Below are 18677 nucleotides of genomic sequence, written 5' to 3' on the forward strand. Positions count from 1 at the left end.
TTTTTCTGGGTTAATTCCTAAAACTTTTCATGATAAGTACTATTTGTACTATTAATTTTTGTTTTTTTCTTTTCCAGATTGCTTCTTGCTACATCACCAATATAAAATATACAAAAAAAAAAAAATATAAAATATCCCTTTGAATTTTTATTTATTTATTTTTTCCATTCATTTTTTAATAGTTGAATTCCTTTTCATAATTTTCTTTTCCGACAATCCATTTCATAATTGTTGATTTATTAGAAAAGAATATTTTATCAATCTATATGCAGATGATTAAATAAAAAATACATATTTCTTTCAATATATATATATATATATTTGACATATCTAGTCAAATAAAAAACCAATATACATACATATATGTAACTTCATTATTATTATTTTTTTTTTTAAAGAAGAAACAACAAATAGATAAGAGTATAAAAGTGAAGATACTCTCATGCATAAAACTAATGTGAAAATTAATGGTGTATTTTTTTTTATTAATGGATGACTTTAAAGCGATATTATACATATAATTTCTCTCGATTTATTTATTTATTTTTTAAACATATAATATTATACATATATATATATATATATATTAATTTAAATTTAAAAATTACTTTTTAAATTCTATACTGAATGTATTTATAAATTTTCAAATCTACTTTTGAATTTATATATATAAAGAAATCATTTTCCGATAACAAAATGAAAATTAACATTTGGTGTGGCCTTTATTAATTTATTATTATTTTTTTTCCCCTGAACCAAATTTGTTGATGAGGCAATGGACAGAACTGTACAAGTGGGTGTATGATGTATGGTATGTCTACCAAATTTATTTTTATTTTCATTTATGATTTTTCTTTGAAAAATATCAAAACCCAATATATATATATATACACGCAAATATATATATATATATATATATATTTTTTGGTCCTCAAGTCGAAACAAATATTTTATTTTCCAATTATAATATTTACCTTCATTTTTCATCTTAAATATCACAAATCACTTGAAACAAAAATAACAAAAAATAAAAATAATAATACAAATTATATACAATAAAACTAAAATAAAAGAAAATTTGTCAGTTTCGTAAATAAGCAAGGAAACAAGGGCAATCATTGGAAAGGATCGCAATCTAAATCATTTGGAAATTTTCTGTTAATTCAGGTAATAAATCTCACTCGGAAAGGGTTGGATACTTTCTTTCTTTCTACATCAAGCAATTCAAAGGAGTCTTCGTCTTCCTTTCGGATCAGTTCCTTCAACATCCTGGATCTTTTTCGTGTCAAAATAGCTGAGATTTTCAGTGGGACTTTCGGAGTGAATCCTATCATAAAAAAGAGATTGTTTCTTTTTTCTTTTTTCTTTCTGTGGGTATTGGGTATCAGAGTGTTTGCTCTTCTGGGTCTGAGCCATTTTTTGGTTTTCGTTTTGTATTGGATTGCCAATTGGTGATCTGGGTTCTTCTTGATTTCTTGTATTCCGTACTTGGTCTGAATCTTGGACACTGTTATGAGAATTTGAGTTGAACTCTTAGGTGGAGAAACTGGGAAAAAGCTTCGTCAATGGCTGGGCAAGATTCGATTGAACTGAAATTCAGGCTCTCTGATGGCTCTGATATTGGTCCGAGCAAGTATAGCCCAAGCACCACTGTGGCAACTCTCAAGGAGAAAATACTTGCGCAATGGCCTAAAGGTTGGATTTCTTTCTCACCCATTTGACTGCTGTTCGCTTTGTTTATCTTAAATGTGTTTTTGACTCTTTGAGATTGTAGTCTTGGGAATCCACTTCGATTAGAGTTGTATGCGTTTTTTTATTGCTGTTTCTTGAATTCGCTTATTATTATTAAGTTGGGTTTGTAATTGTTGAGAGCTTTTTTGCGTTGAACTTTTGTTTTCAATTATGCCCATCCCAATTTTGTTGCAATCTTTAGAACCCCATGCGTGGAATTAGAGTAGATTAATCAAAGTCAAATTCTTTTGGATTTTATAGTATTTTCTATTGTTAAAGCTGACATTGGTTCTGCATTGAAAAATGCTTTTGGGAAACTCTTGCTAGCTGTTATAATCAGTTGCGCTTCCTTGACCAGGACTAATTGTGATTCCCTACCATTCCACCGGTGTATATATGCTCTAAAAACCTAGATTAAGAAGTATTAAGTTGAGATGCAGTCGGGTTTTAAGTTCTTGGGAAGTGTAATCTTAGTTTTTATCTTTATGTCTTTATTAGTTTTTATGGATTCGCATATTTTGTTCTTGTGTATCAGTATCCATGTCTCATAATTATGCTACTGTGTGTTGAAAATTTGGAAAAGAATTGAATGCTAACCTCTCCTACACCTGAGAAAGTGAAAAAAAGAAATAGAATAAGTAAACTGGAAGACAACATGGAAGACTAAAATTTTCAACCTGGTTTAGTGGAACACTAAAATTTTCAACCTAGTTTAGCTTGCTCACCTTTATAGTGTGATTTGGCTATGAAATTGAACTATATTTTCTCACTGAATTCTATCTCTATTTGGTAGAGAAAGAAAATGGTCCAAGAACAGTAAATGATTTGAAGCTTATCAATGCGGGAAAGGTGCTGGAAAACAACAGGACACTTGCAGAGTCCAGACTTCCACTTGAACTCCCAGGAGGTGTCATCACTATGCATGTTGTTGTGCGTCCTCCTCTTTCTGACAAAAACAATGGTAATTCATCAAGTATATTATGTTCAGCTATTTCCGAATATATTTCTATGTCTTGTGCATCAATATCCATGATGTGCGCATCTCTATGCATTTAACTTTATCATAACATTCGATCTGCATTTGAGCATAGATAAATTGGTATCAATGATGGTATACTGTATATAGCCATTATACTAGTTCTGCATGTACACGCTGAGAATAATAGATCAAGGAATGCCACATTCTTTTCTTTTCTTTTTTCATTTTAATTTTGCATCGGTTAATGTTTGTTTAAGAAGATAACCTTGTCACTCGACTCTGTTATGTATAGTATAAGTTCCAAGCTTTTTCACATGTTCAAAGTTCTTTTGGTAAATCCTTTAAATTGTAGATCTTGTTTGACCATGTAGTAAAATCCTAGGTTTTCTTTTTATTATTATTATTATCATAAGAACACAAAATTGTTTTTCTGAAAGATTGTGTTTTGTATAGTTAAAACTAGAAAACGATTTTTGAGTGCATCACCACAAGGTTTAATTCCGATAAACTGAAATTGGACTCTGGGAACTTCACTACTAAAAAAATTTCACATTGACTTCATTTCACTTGTAGACATGAACTACCCATTATCAAAACCTGTGAAAGAAAATCGCTCCCTAACAATGCTTTAACATTTGCATTTTCCATAGACAAACCACAGAATGATTCTCCAAACAATGCCCGGTGTTCATGCACAATATTGTAGATCCAGTTAACAAGAATGACAGGGCTTCTTCAGTTGGTGTTTGGACTGAGTTTTGCTTGCTGGATATGAGGAGATGCAAATCAAAAGCTTAATTTTTTCTCATCACCAGTTGCTATAAAGACACGAACTTAAAAAGGTTTCAACCAGAGTTTTGTTTGCTGTGGATCTCATTGTTTCTTCAAGTAAAAGATTTTTTTTTTTTTTCTTTCCTTTTTACTTTTTTCTACTTATGTTGCTTGTGAATGAAAATGGAGCTGGCCGCATAGTTGGATTGGAAGCTTGGTTAAAGTTTTTATACCATTGTTAAAAGGTGTAAAAGGAAAACAAATATAGAAAATTGAGTAATTCGGTTTTGTTTGGGGGTTTACTGTAAGCAAAACTGCTTCTTCATTTTTTCCTTCGAAAAATCATACAAAAATAAATTTCTTTCACATGACATGTACATTTTATTTCATAATTCGCAGCTTCAGTTGATTTTTATCCAATTAAGTAGTCCATGGAGAGTGAAATATAAAAATGAAACTTTATATTTGATTTGCACATTGCTTAAGAGCACCATTTAAAGACTATTTTCGTAAACCATATATATCATTATCTATACATAAACATAGAGAAATACTCTACTAGGCGATAGAACCTAAGATATCTCCGTGATCGAATTGGACTATATAAATATATTAGGAATGTTATTTCTTGATTAAATTAAGGCTCCAAGTGGAAATTCTTTATTAGGAATGTTAGTCCTTGATTAAATTAAGGCTCCAAGTGGAAATTCTTTCATCTGTTTGTAAATTTTGATCAAAACCATAGCGAATACTACCAATTTATTAGGATTCATCCACCAGCCGAAATATAAGTTCATATAGCTTTACACCAAAGAGAAATGGGGCATAGAAAACGACGGGAGATTTCCATTGCTTTTTTGAAAGATATAAATATGACTGTCGATTTAAAAAAAAAAACAAAAATGATATTCTATACAGCAAAATGAATTATACCACTGAGATTACCAACCCTTCCCCCTCTTAAAAAAAAAAAAAAAAAAAAAAAAAAAGAAAAAAGAAATTAAGTACATAGGTTACAGAGATCTATACTTATAACACTATTACGCAGTGATACAAACAAGGCTGACATTTCTTTTTATTTACATCATACCGCTGCTTAGCTTTAAACACGGTGTGCCAAGCTTGTAAAAGTTGATTTTGTAGAAGCTCAACAGTCCCTCATGTTGATCGATATAATTAGATAGCGCAGTAGAGAGCCACGGTGGCAGCATCAATCCGGTAAAGGGCTATTCTGGAGATTAGGCAAATGAGGAAAACATCAACATGGGAGAGTTTAAAAGTAACTATGGCAAATGGTCACCAAGATAGGCGGTTGAGGAGCGACTTAATGGTGCTTTCTTTGATGCCCGAACATTCTTAAGAGTCATCATGAGTTTTTGCCTCTCTCCTTCAACCTCTGCAAATTGAAGGCTTAGTTGAGAGTATCGGTCATGCATCTCTTTTAGCTCAGTCTCTACAGATGCATATCTTCCTTTAAGTTCCAGCATGTCTTTGATCAGCTCATTGATATCTCTAAAGCTTTGAAACACTGCTTCCTCATCACTGTGCTGTTTCAGGAAAGAACTGGAAAAGGAGAGAATGTCATGTTAAGGGTTCAATTTTAGTTTTTATTACAACACTAAAACAATTGAAGGTGGAAAAAGTGTGACATGCAACTAAGCAGTCCTTCAGAAAAAAAAGAAACAGAAAAAACAATCTTTTCTTGCAAAACTGTCACTTAGCACAGGTAGGACCAATTGAATGCTAAGAACCTGCAACAGTTGCATTCCCAGTCACATGCAAAGTTTTAAGAGCAACTCAGGACCTCGAGTGAAGCAAAACCAAAATGGCTTAGCAGAAAATAGAAAAGAAAAAACAATGGTATTAATTCTGGACAGAAACAGTGACCCACAAAATTAGCTAGTAGTAGGGGCCAACCTTGTAATAGAATGATTAGATAGGGAAAGAAACCCAATTTAACTCTTAAATAAAACCTTAAATGGGCAGCAATAGAAGCTGACATGGACACCCGGTTGTGTTAAAACTGGACAGTCGTGTATATGTAATAGATATATAACTACTGTATGTTTTGTTATCAATCTGCTTTGTGGTATCATTAGACATCATTTTTCTCCCAAAAAACTACTTTTCTAGCCAGGAATGGACAACTTTTCCCAAGGAAATAATTTAGAATCCCAACTCCAAGTCTCAAAAAGAAGGTAATGAAAAAAGAGAACAAGAAACAGAGAGAGAGAGAGAGAGAGAGAAAGAGAGAGAGAGAGAGAGAGAGAGAGAGAGAGAGAGAGAGGGAGGGAGGGCGAATATTTTCTGTATAGAAAAGAATGCATATAGGTTCTCAAATTTGAAGGGTTTATTAAAGTTGTATGAGATGACGTACCTCTGAAAATGGATTGTTGATTTCTTCTTTGCTTGCAGGGATTCAGCAAGCTCAATTTCCAAAGCTAGAACCCTCTCTAATGCATTGCCACTACAAGAAAACTCATTGAATAAAGGGAATATGCTTCCTAATTCTTCATTTACCTAACCAAAAAAACAGAAACGTGATCAGCTTTAAGGACAAATGGATGTTAATTACCAAAAAGAAAAAGGACGAAAGGTAGCAATGCTGAACACTAATTGACCTTATGCAACTTCAACAGCTCTTTCTGCAAAGCAGCACAATCCGGGTCAAACTGATTATCATCTTGTGTAAGAAGCAAATTTTCATGTTTCATCCTTTCCAACTACAAGAAGATGACAAGGGTTATGATGGAAGACTGGTACTACTATGCAATAAAAACAAACTATAGTTTATATCCCTTTCTGAATTCCAACTGTACACGATTTTAGCATTATAAAGGCACATTCTCACGTGTCTTTCCTACATTATACATACCTCCCTGTTTAAATGGTCCATGCTAGATTTTAGACCTCGGGCCTTGAAGTGTTCGTTCACAAGAGCTAAACGTTTAGAGTCACCATGCAGTACATCCTCTTGACTTGTATGTTTGAGACTGGGAATTCCATTTACATCCCTAGATATAAGAGCATCCTGACAAACAATAAAGTACATATATTGTCAGAGGCCAAGATTTCCATGTCTATATAAAAGGAGCACATGATAGGCAAAGAATAAAAGATAACATATAAGTTTTTTCCCATCAAAACGAACATCTTATAGCTTTTAAGCAAATTGGATGAACTATCCAGCAAAACTTGATGCCAGTTAAGTGAATTGTGTATTAGTTATATAATAATATCACTTCAAGAAGTGATGAACAACCTCCAAAATTTGGGAAAAGAAACTAAAGATGTTCACTAAAACATGATAAATACCTGCTATAAAAGATGATATGAACTCTACAATTATAGTCATTATACCAAAAAGCTTTTTCCCCCCTTTCTTTATTACTTGATTTATACAGTTTTTCATGGAAAAATTGGCAACAGTACAGACTGCAAGAAAGATGGGATAGATCAACACAGTTAAGTTTCAATCTTGCTAAGACACATCAAAAGTAAAGAGGTCATTTCTTAGTTGCCTTGCTACATATTAAGACCATGTGAAAGAGAAAAGAGCTTTAAAATGGAAGAGAATTTAATCAAATGATAACTTAGTGATTAAGCACAAAAGAAGAAAAAAATGTCATCAACCTTAGTGGCATTGCCAAATGCAGATATCAATATATACTTAGCTATTACAGTTGATGCATTTGCATGACAGGTCAAAAAGGAAGTTTGATTATTTACAGAGAAAAAGGAAGGAATTATCAAAAGTATCAATATATACTAAGCTACACCATAAGGCACTACAAGTTAACAAACTGCCCTTAGAAGCATAATCTCTTACTAGAAATTTTAGATACCTGTTCATCTCTCATATTGACGAGTGCATTTGAATGGCCAGTCTCATTAATTGGAACCAAGCAAGAATGTTTAAGCTCTTGACAATCCTCTGAAATAGCTTCGTCTGAGAACTTAGCTAAGGTGTCACTCATTGGACCATTCCCCGGAAGCAGATTTGTACTAAATCTTCCATTGCTTGGACTGCCAGAAATTGGATTTTTCTGGTGCGATATACTGCTGGCTGGCTCATCAGATTTGCAACAAGCTTTGTGTAATTCATTATCGTCTTCCTTCTGACTATTCAATGTAGACGCAGAGCACTCAAACAAATCTTTCATTGAGGTGAGTTCTACTGTAATTTTAGATTTTTCCTCATTGCATTTTTGCAAAGAGGCTTCAAGCTCTAGCTTTTCTTCCTTACAGCATTCAAGGCTTATTGACGAGCATTCTTTTTCAGCCTTCATTAAGTCATACGCCTTCATCATTTCTCGCTTTTCAGAAATTGCTGAATGCAACTCTGTCTCCAATTCCAAAATCCTCATTCCTAGCTCTTCATTTCGTTTCAAGTGTGAAGCTTCAGATTTCTTCTTACTCTCAACTTCATCAATTGCATCTTGTAATTTCCACAGCATTTCCTCACTATGTTTTTTGGAGATAGAAAGCTGGTGTTTCAGTTCTTGAATCTTGGTTTCATACTGTTCTTTGATAAATGCAATTCTCAATGACTCTTGCATGGCAACTGGGGGTCCATCTGGTTCTCTTTTCTCACGAACCCGGATAGATTCAGCATCAGCTTTGTCTTTAAGCTCCTTCAAATGTATAGACAAATTCTTAAACTCTTCTGTCTTCAAAACCTGTTCAGAAAGCCTATGTGCAAGCTCATTGTACTTGTTTTGCAAGGCTGTCAGTTCATGCTTATAATCCTCCAGCAAGGCTATTTCAGGTTTCTGTTCGTCCAATTTGGCTTCAAGTACTAAAGATTTGACTTCTAGTGCTTCCTTGGAGAACATCAGATTATCAATCTCTTCTTCTGATTTCACTAACCTACGCTCCAGCTTTTCAACCTCAAAAGCATGCTCACTCCTATCTATATGAAAAGTAGCATCTGTACTTTCTGCTCTTTGCTTGCATTCCTCAAGTTCAGTCCTTAAGGCACTGTTTGCATCAACTAGTACTCTATTTTGAGCAATGGAAGCATCCAACTCGGACTTAATGGAGCTGAGTCTTGTCATCAATTTAGCACTCTCTTCATTATGATTTGCTTCATTAGCCAGACTACTATCAAGCATAGTCTCTACATTAAGAAACTTCTTCTGAAGTTCAGCAAGGTACCTATCTTTGGAGCAAAGTTGCTGAATAACCTCCTCAATCCTCACCTCATATTGAGTTTTTGTGTATGCAAGTTTAACATCTGATGCTATTAAAAACTCGTACATCGCAAATAATTGCGCCTCCAAACAAGAAATTGAAGAACTTTCTTTTCGAGCAGATTTTAGACATTCCTCAGAGTCCAATAAAATACAATGGAGTCTTGATTTCTCTAATTCTAGATCTGACACTAATTTCCTGTGATGTACCAGCTCTGTCTTCTGCTGATCAAATTGTAGCAACTCATATTGCTTCTCATTTAATTGGGAAGTAAGATCTGCAACTCTACTATCTAACATATCTTTAACACTTCTTTCAACATTCAACTCATCTTGCAATGATTGAAAACCTGATTTCAGACTATTAAGCTCCAGTGCAAACTTAGCAGACTCCTCAGTTTTATTCTTTAAGGTCATCATCAGAGCTTCTTTTTCTTCTGAAAACACTGCTATTTCAAGTCTGCACATTTCAAGTTCTTCAGTCACATTGCCCAGTGCAATTATTTCCTGACCAAGGTCCTTATTCTCAGAAGTAAGCCGCTGTAACTCAACTTCCAAACTATCAAAATCAGATAGAAGTTCTCTGTGCTGCTGTGCATAATGTTCTTCAGCTTCAAAGCTAATCTTGAGTTTGTTAGCAATAGTCTCAACTTCTGACTGAAGCTTTTGCACGAGGACACTAGACATATCTATTTTACCCATAATGTTTTGTACATCATTTTCAAATTTCTGTTTAATTACAAGATTATCTGATTGTGCTGCATTTAAGGACACTTGAGCCATATCTCTTACACTTCTTTCAGCTTGTAAGTCATCATGCAATGATTGCAAACTTGATTTCAAACCATTAAGCTCCAGTGATAGCTTGGCAGATTCCTCAGTTTTATCCTTTATGGTCATGATTAGAGCTTCCTTTTCCTGTGACAATGCTGCTGTTTCCAGCTTGAACCTTCCAACTTCTTCATTTACACTCTCCAGTGCAATTATTTCTTGAGAAAGACCTTTGTTTTCAGAAGCAAGTTGTTGCAGCTGAACTTCCACATGATCAAAGTCAGATAAAAGTTCTTGGTACTGCTGTGCAAAATGTTCTTCAGCTTCAGAGCTACTCTGGAGTCTGTTAGCAACAGCCTCAACTTCTGATTGAAGCTTCTGCACCAGGACACCAGAAACATCCAGTTTACTCAAAATATTCGCTATGTCAAACTCGAATTTCTGTTTCATGGCAACATTTTCTGATTGTACTGCACTTAAGGACACTTGAGCCATATCTCTCTCATGCACTAGGTCTTGCTTCTCTTGAATGAGTTGGATAATCTTCTCACATGCACTGTTCTGAATCTCTTCCAATTGCAACGTAATATCAGCTATATCTCTAGATTCCACATCCTGACAGATATCTTCACCCCAAATTGGCAATCCATTACATTTTTTGTCATAAGATGCCAACAGACTCCGCAACTTATGATGCAGAAAGTCTACAGCATCCTGCAAATTCTCCTTCACAGAAGCCAGCTCATCAAATTCAGTTTTGACAGCTTTCATCTCTTCCTGCAAAGAGGACATTTTATTTCGAAGATTTCCATTTTCTAGCATTTCTTTCTTCAACAAATTTTCCAACTCTAACTTTTCTTCTGAGCAGGCAGCAAATTTGTGCTCATAACTTCCCAGTTCTTTTACCAGGACTGCAGATTCAGTAACCTTTTGGGACAGAAGACAATTTTCATGAGTGACATTTTGTAAATTTGCTTCTAAAGCTTGATTATGCAGAGCCAGGCTGTTGCATTTTGTATCACAGGCATTTTTGTATTCCTTGAGATTGTGAACCTCATTGATAGCATCCTGCAGCTTCAGCATCAGTAACTCCTTGGACTCGGTTGAAAGCTCCAGCTGCTGTGTAAGCTTATTAATTTTATCTTTCATCAACCTGAAGTCAGCACTTGCATCAAGCAAAGTTTCCTGTAGAGTTTTTGAGAAAACATCCAAATATACATTTAATAAATGCACTTCATAGACTTCTTCAACCTTTTGGTAAAGTCCCTTCTGCAAGAGGAGAGATCTTTTCAAATCCTCCGAAAATATATCCGCATCTAAATTTTGTTTCTTTTCCTCATGAAATTGATTCTGACACTGCAACAGTCTCGCAGCATGACTTTCCTTTGAATCCAGTTTCTGATTCTGAGCCATTTCTTCATACTCTGGAAAGCTTGGCAGGGAAGATTCTGAAAAAGCTTGCTTAATAAGGTTCTCATTAGTTTCATACATGGACAGAACCTGGGAAGAAAGTAATTCAAGGTCCTTCTGCAACTGGTCTACAGCAATGGAGTAATTCAAGCGTGCCCTTTTCAGTGCTGCTTCTGCAGTAGCAGCCCTTCTTTCAAGATCCTTGTTGAGAGAATCCAAATCATGCTTCTCTTCAGAAAATTTAATTATTTGCTTATTCATGTCTTGGTTCATTGTCTCCATCTCAGCTTTAGTGGCTGAAATTGTGTATATACAAGTGGAGTGATCATTTCTAAGATTCTGCAACTCTCCCATCATCTGCCTCTGATTTTCCTCAAGTTCCTGAACAAGAGCTTCATAATAGCACTCCATCTGGTCCATTTTCCTTGAAAGGCCTACCCTTTCAGCTTTCAACTCATCTGACTCCCTAATAAGTTCAAGGATTTTTCCTTTCATTGCACTGTTAGCATCTGTGGAGTCAAATTCTTGAGATACTAGGTCAGGCATATTCAGGCAATGCAGCATCCCTTCTTGTTGATAAAAATCTGAATCAAACCTGGTTCCTGGTAACAAGTGCTCACCTTTATGTATATTCATTTCTTTAATTTCCTTCACACTTTCAAAGTTCAGCCCTGAAATATGCTGTCCGGTTCCTTGTTTGAGATCCTGCAGAATACCAAGCAATGCCTCCAAGTCTGAATTGAAGGACCTGTAGTCCCTTTCATGGAATCCAAAACACGCCTTGTTATGAAGCGCTCTTATCTTATCCTCGATATCCAGAAGCCCCTTGGGCCACCTGAGTTGTAACTCTTGAAAGAAATGATCCTGGTCTGTCTTGATAGTTTCTCTGATTGCAAACGGAGTGCTTAATTTGGAAATTTTTAGCTGCTGTAGATCATCTTTAAACTTCAAGCATTCTGATCTTAGTACAGAAACTTCTTTTGCTAATTTTTCTCCTGAAGCAATTTCTTCAGCAAGTAGCTGGGAAACCTTTTTTGCTTCAACGCCTATTTCATCAGCATGATTCTGTAACGAGCTCACCTCCAATTTAAGCTCAACAATAGATGATTCTGCTGCTTCCAAGCTTCCTCTAAGTCTACCATTCTCCTCATATGCATTTGCCAAGTCATTGTCTGCAGAATAATCAGAACCCCAATGAGCCCATTCAGCTGTCCCCTGAGGCAAAAATCGATGATCAGAGGGGTCTTGTTTTTCTGGTGGAGAGCTTTGACTAAGGGAAAGTCCAACTAAATCACCAGAGGTTGTACTCTTAAGACTCTCAATTTCATGGCTGCTGGATGTATCATGTTTCTCAGCATATAAACTGCCTGAAGTATTGGAAGACCCATCAAAGCCAGCGGCCGAGTCTGCATACTCTTCATTCGGCCCCACCTCTTCTTCAAGCGGAGGCAGTTCTTCTTTGAATCTAACCTTTGCATTGACCTATTTGCAGGAAAAACAAATAGAAGAAGATATAATATATTAAGATAGCAAATTATAACACCTATTAATCATGAAGAAACAGTTTCAGCTGGAAAAAGAACTCCAAGATACTGTAATATAATAGTTTATACTTCATATACGGTCCAGACAAGTCAGGTCACATGTGAGACACGTCAGGCATAAGAGAAAGTGATGCATCATTTTTCTATAGAGAAAGGAAACCAATAAATTTTTCAGGGGAACTTACTCAAATACTTCCAATCAGAATTCGCATATGTACCACAAAGGATCAACCATTGTTTGCATCAGAATACACATAAATCTTTCAATACAAAAAAAAAAAGAAGTGCAGCCTAGAAAAAAGACTCAGATATATCTATTCTCAATCAAAAAGAATACAGCTGTAAATTATTAATTCAATAACAGTTCATGCATTAATTATAAAAAAAAAAGGTTGTTCATTATTTTTTTGTTAGAATTTATGTTAGCAAACAAAGTTCATAAAAAAACCAATACCAATTCATAAGCAATATCATAAAGTTGGAAAATTAAACAAAAATAGTTATAGACCTTGTCCATCTGATCATTGATGGTATCGTCAGAAAATAATTTTCTACCAGCAGATTCATCAGATGTAGTCTGCAGACCTCTCTCTCTGAGCTCCCTTTGCTGCTCAAACTCTCTGAAAGGGATTACAACTACAAATGAGCATGTTAAAATTAGATAACCCATAAACTTTAGATGTTTTAATGCTGTACCTGAAACCAGTTTTAGAAGTTAGCAGCTGAACAGTTACCTGGCATCAGATAAGGTAAAACATTTGTTAAATGGGAGCTCACAATATTCTGACAACAAGTACACAAGCATGTTTCATGGTCAAGGTGGACACCACATGCCACCAGGTTGCTGCTATTGACAAATCACATAATACAGAAACACACACACACACACACATAATCATGCCCAACTCAGAAACAACATTCAGAAACTCTTACATGTAAAATAGCTCCAGAGTCACATCCCTGAAGAGGCAGTGCAACAATAGAAGGCTTTAGTGCATCAGCATAATGAGCTAGATTGATGTTAGCCTCACCAAGGACACTAGATCGTGAAGAACCCTGATTCCAGTGAGATTTTGGCCAAAGAAAAGGGTTTTCAGTTAATACAAGAGAAGTCACCAGAATAATAATTTTTAAGGGAGAGTAGGTACTGAGAAACGAAATTTCTGAGTTCACACATAAGACTAGAGATCGTATTACAGATATTATAACTTAAAAATAAAAATTATAAAGGAATACTACCATTGTGACCACAAGTTTATAGATCCTCTCATCATACTGCTTTGTTTTAATGTCTTGAAGAAGTCTAGTAGTTTCATAGATAGGATCTGCCCATTTGCAGGTCCCATTCCTCACATTTGCTTTAGTTGTCTTGGCTGTGGCCTTTGCAGAATCAGCAGGAATGAAAGAGATAAACAACTTATCCCATCCGGTTTGTGGAATCTGAATCATTCAGGACAAACATTACATTAAGTACTCATATACTTTGCAATGAATAAAAAATCTAGTCCTTCCTAATCATGCAATGTATGTACATTCACTTCAATCCACTGTCACAAGAAAGCAGGATCAATATAATGTAAACTTCCAATATGAATCAGTTATAAAATTTTATTTCCAGCAAAAAAAAAATTAATAATAATAATAATAAAATTTGAATGTTGGTTTTTTATTTATCCTATCACAATCTCGTTTGTGCTGGTTGAAATCAAAAGGAAATACCAAACATCTGTCAATCATTAAAATACTAATGCCATCATAATTGTAATTATCATTGTTTGAGTATGGTAGACCTTCTTTTTGGCATCAACCAAGAGATTTTTGACAATACTGATGATACCTAGATGAACAACAAGATAAAGAAGGCACTCTATACAGACTCACTTGACAGGCATCTGTCTAAACACTGGAATTATTACCACCATAGGTTGACCCTGGATTGCTAAGCTGACAGCTGTTATATGTTCTTTGTTCTTCCTATATATTTATATTTATATTTATATTTAATCTTTGTAGGCCAAGGGCAAGGTAACAGTTGCTGCCAAAGATCAACCGTCAGAATACTAGCACAGAGAATCTAGACATGAAATTTAACCAGAGATTATAAATTGAATATGAAAAAGGAAGATTAAACCTGTAAAAATGAAACGCCAGTCAATACATATATTGAATATGAAAAAACAAGATAAAATATGTAAAAGTGCAATGTCAATCGATACATAAGTTTCAAAAATGTTACATGGAAACTTACATGTGTTGCATGGAATTGTAGTCTGAAGACCACTTTCACTTTTGTTTTCTCAAGCTTCCACTTGGTGATCCTCGACATTACTAGATAATCTATTTACATCAACTGCATATATGAGATCAACGTTCCATTTTGTTCCCCCTGACACATTAATTTAAAATCAGTTCAGGACTGAAAATAGTACTTTAATAATAAAGTCAAACAAACATAGCAAAGAATTATTATGAAAATTAGAATTCCTACACATGGATGATGACAAAGTGATACTAAAAAAACAAAAAAAAAAAAAAAAAAAAAAAAAAAAAAGCATAACTTCCATTCTCAATATTCATGAATTAGCCAAGAAAAATCTACGAACAGAAGATTTTCAAATCATGATTCAAAAATTATCACATAATGAGGTCAATGAATTTTAAAATTCCAATTTTTAAGCCTCTTTTTAAGGAAAAACTTCATGGCATTCAACCAAATAACATAAGCTTCGAGCTTAAGGATGCATATTGCATTTTACAAAAACTTCATCAGTTAAAAAATAGATCTACCTTTTGAAGGCTAAAAGGCTACGGAGTTGGAAAACTTGACCAAAAATCAGGCTGTTTGGTAGCTCTCTACCAAGCACATCTATAGTTTTATAAGAACATCAAACAAGAATATTTTGGTTCCAATAAATCTAAATTTCTTGATTGATGTTTAGGGAACTAGACTGCTTGATCATACACGTGGTCATTTTACTATCTCATATAATCATATCAGTAATTCCATAACGACTTCAATCTCCACATACAACCAGCATAGGAACCTCTCTCTTGTGGGTGTCAATGTATCTCTGAATCAATGAGACTGCGAGTCCTAATCATCGAATAGCAACGAAAGATGCAATCTTAATTCAAAGAGCAACGAAAGATGCAATCTTAAACTTGGAAAGCTCCCCATATTTTAATAATGTAACCCAACTCCATCTTTGCCTAATACTTCATAAGCAATCCATGGCTTTCAAATCAAAATTTTATAATTTGTCAAGTTACAATCAATCCCAAAACTTAAATTGATAGAAAGTGAGTCTAACTATGTTAATTAAGTTAAAACAAACCAAGAACCAACAGCCTCCCTAACATCTAGGCTCGTCCAATATGTTAACAAAACTGCGTCTTACATTTGTAGAGCAATCAATTAACAGAAGTAGGGATTAGTAGGATCCAAACACAAGAATAGACAGTTAGTTATGCTATGATATCGTATCTATATGAATCTCAAAAGCTTAAATTTGTTGAAAGTGGGTCTAACTTGTCTTGTTCCTTTTTTGGCTGAGACTATGTACATCAAGAGTAAAGACAACACAAGTAAAGCCTTAGCATTGCAAACATTCGTGAAGAAATTATGCCATGCCTCCATTATGCCTTAACTAGATATCCATGCCCAAGGGCATGACCAATTATAGCTTTCTTTTGTCACCTTGAAAGTAAATTCTTTTCCAATTTGTTTTTATATCATCTGGCCGTATTCTGAGGAATATCTTCAGTCCAATCTATTCCTTTTTTGCCTATTTCCTTCATTATGTTGCTTCTCCATGTATTGTTGACTCTTTCACTGGTCAACTGATTCATTTATCTCTACTCTCTGGCTTTCCATCCCTAACTCAATTATCCTTATTTGTCCATTGAATGAGTCATATAACCATCAGGTAGCCATCGTTTTCAAGTTTTTTGATAGCTTCGAAACTTGAATAAAGTCTTAACTAATCTAAATTGGATTACTGTAGTACCCTGATTTTCACTCTTCCGCACCTTTGCCCACATGAATGTTTAAGTCTCTTCCACTTCACGGTGCAATAGCACACTAGGAAAAACTAATAATCCAAAGGCCAAAGCAACCAAGCTTCAAGATCAAAAAAGGACTAGAAAAGCAAAGCGATCAAAGAGGTTGAACCTTAATCATTGATAAAGTAGCTTTGAGCCTAAAAACCAGCTAACAAAATCAAAATGGCAAATAAGCCCAGTCATCCATTGAACCTTGAAAATCCAACAATAGAGCCACTCAACCAATTTGAAGAGCTAGTTTAATAAAAACTAGAAGAATGATGATTTCTACCGATTGATTGACCAACCACTTACTCTCTATGCACACTTAAATTGAGTGCCTGTTACAAAACAGGTAGCCCAACTATACCTGCTCTAAGATCCTATTACAATGGACAAAGTTTCCAGATCAAATCCCCGGGTCAAAAGAAAAAGAAACAGAAAGATAAATATAATTTGTTTATATATGTCATATATACAATGCAAAAGGAAGTACTAGATGTAAGAGAAACCTCCAGTAAAAATTACTGAAAAAATATAGACAATTAGTGTACCGTTAGATCCTCAAGTCCCGGACTACACAAAGGAATTGTTCGACTTGAGTTGGAAGTGAAGTCAAACATCACAATTCAATAACAAAAACGACCACTGTGAATCCAAGAATGCAGATACAGATAGCTCAGATCCTCAAACTACCCAAAAAAAAAAAAAAGGCGCAAAGGTAAAAAAATTTCGTATTGGGTATAATTGTCACCTTTTGAAGTCACACGGAGTAAAGCCTCGGCTACAATGAGCTTAATATTTGCTAGTGGGTTTAATCTAATCTAGCTCAGTTACCATTTCTAACAAATCGCAACGAAAGAAGAAAAGAAGCTTAATTTCCAGAGCATACCTTGCAGGAGGAGGTATGGAATCCCAAAATGCCAAACCCAGGAACTACGTCAAATACCCAGTTGAGAAAATTCCCGGATCCAAGTCCCCCGGTAAACACAGAGTTCAGATTCTCACCACCAGGAAACGGACAAAACAAAGAGACCCAGAAGAAGAACAACAACCAAAACAACAATGCCACTCCAACACTGAACCCGAAGACTGACAAAATAGAGAAACGTAAAAAAGGAATCCCAGACCAAAATGGCTTAGTTAAAATTTAGAAAAAGAAAAAAACAAAACAAAACAAAACCACACCCAAAAATAAAAAATAAAAAAACAAAGAAAGAAGAAAATGTACCCAACACAAAAGTAGATATCTCAAAGCCCAAAAAAAAAATTGTAAAAAAAAAACACAGTGTACCTTCAACAAAACGTCAAAATCCCATTTTCAAAAAAGAAAAAAAAATTTTCAAAAATCATCATTTTTTTGACACCAGAAAGGAATACCCAGATGTCCCTAACGATGTCAAAATTTCAAACTGAATTATTAGAAACGCCAAAAATTAAAAACAGCCCAAATGCAGTGAAGGGGATGCAAAAGGATACCAACAGTAAAAGTTGAAAAAAAAATAATATAAAAACATCAAAATCAAAATCAAAATTTTTCTTTAAAAAATAATAATAATAATAATAATAGTAAGATTAATTAATTGTAGTATTGTGCATTAAAATAATGTGGGGTTGCAGTTTGGGTAGGTACCTAGCCGCGGATCTGTAGGTGCTTAAGTTGAAAGGAAGAGCAGGGAATCTTTACCGGGAAGTTTCTAAAGAGCACAGTGTGAGAGAGAAGAGAAAGAGAGAGAGAGAGATTTGAGTGGAGTATGTGATGCTAGGTGGGTTTCGGTTGTTGGGATTTTTTGGAGAACGAGATGCAGAGAGAGAGAGAAAGAGATGGCGTAAATAATCAGTAAATCATGGGTTTAGTGTTAACGCCATTAATAAGGTGAAACAGAGCTTAGAGTTTTAGCTCACACATCAACTTCAGAAACCCGCCAAACCCTGTAATTTTCTGTCTTAAATTTTTTTTCTTTTTTTTTTTTAATAGGAAAAATACGAATTATTTGTGAGGTTTACTTTTTTCTTTTTCTTCTGCTGATCTGGAGGTATTTGGATTGACCGTTTTGCCCTTGCTCTTGACCAATTGGTTGATTGGTTGGTTGGTTCCCCGTTAAGAGAAAATGTCTCTCTTTTCAAAAATCGTTTGCTTATACGATTTCTATATTTCCAAACACAAAATACTTTTACTATTTTCAAAAAAAAAAAAAAAAAAGTTTTGGGGTTTTTCAGGCTAATATCTTTATTATT

At 34.6% G+C, this 18677-nt stretch overlaps 2 protein-coding genes across 2 annotated transcripts; one reads left to right on the forward strand and one right to left on the reverse strand.

Annotated features, from left to right (window-relative positions):
• The first annotated feature begins 1178 nt into the window (after positions 1-1178).
• On the forward strand, positions 1179-4481 carry LOC107422684 (membrane-anchored ubiquitin-fold protein 3). Its single transcript, XM_016032168.4, has 3 exons — positions 1179-1695; positions 2525-2692; positions 3361-4481. Exons 1-3 carry the CDS (start codon positions 1566-1568, stop codon positions 3414-3416), a joined length of 354 nt encoding a protein of 117 aa, XP_015887654.1. The 5' UTR covers positions 1179-1565; the 3' UTR covers positions 3417-4481.
• LOC107406826 (uncharacterized) lies at positions 4306-18365 on the reverse strand. The gene is made up of 12 exons (XM_060816973.1): positions 18073-18365; positions 17332-17531; positions 14647-14784; positions 13638-13838; positions 13332-13454; positions 13095-13132; positions 12907-13018; positions 7327-12336; positions 6357-6512; positions 6103-6204; positions 5859-6001; positions 4306-5044 (listed from the first exon to the last, which is right to left on the reverse strand). The coding sequence occupies exons 3-12, from the start codon at positions 14722-14724 to the stop codon at positions 4765-4767; spliced, it is 6243 nt and encodes a 2080-aa protein (XP_060672956.1). The 5' UTR covers positions 14725-14784; positions 17332-17531; positions 18073-18365; the 3' UTR covers positions 4306-4764.
• Between the last annotated feature and the right edge of the window lie 312 nt (positions 18366-18677).

Source organism: Ziziphus jujuba, chromosome 5, assembly GCF_031755915.1.
Source record: "Ziziphus jujuba cultivar Dongzao chromosome 5, ASM3175591v1".
Lineage (NCBI taxonomy): Eukaryota > Viridiplantae > Streptophyta > Magnoliopsida > Rosales > Rhamnaceae > Ziziphus > Ziziphus jujuba.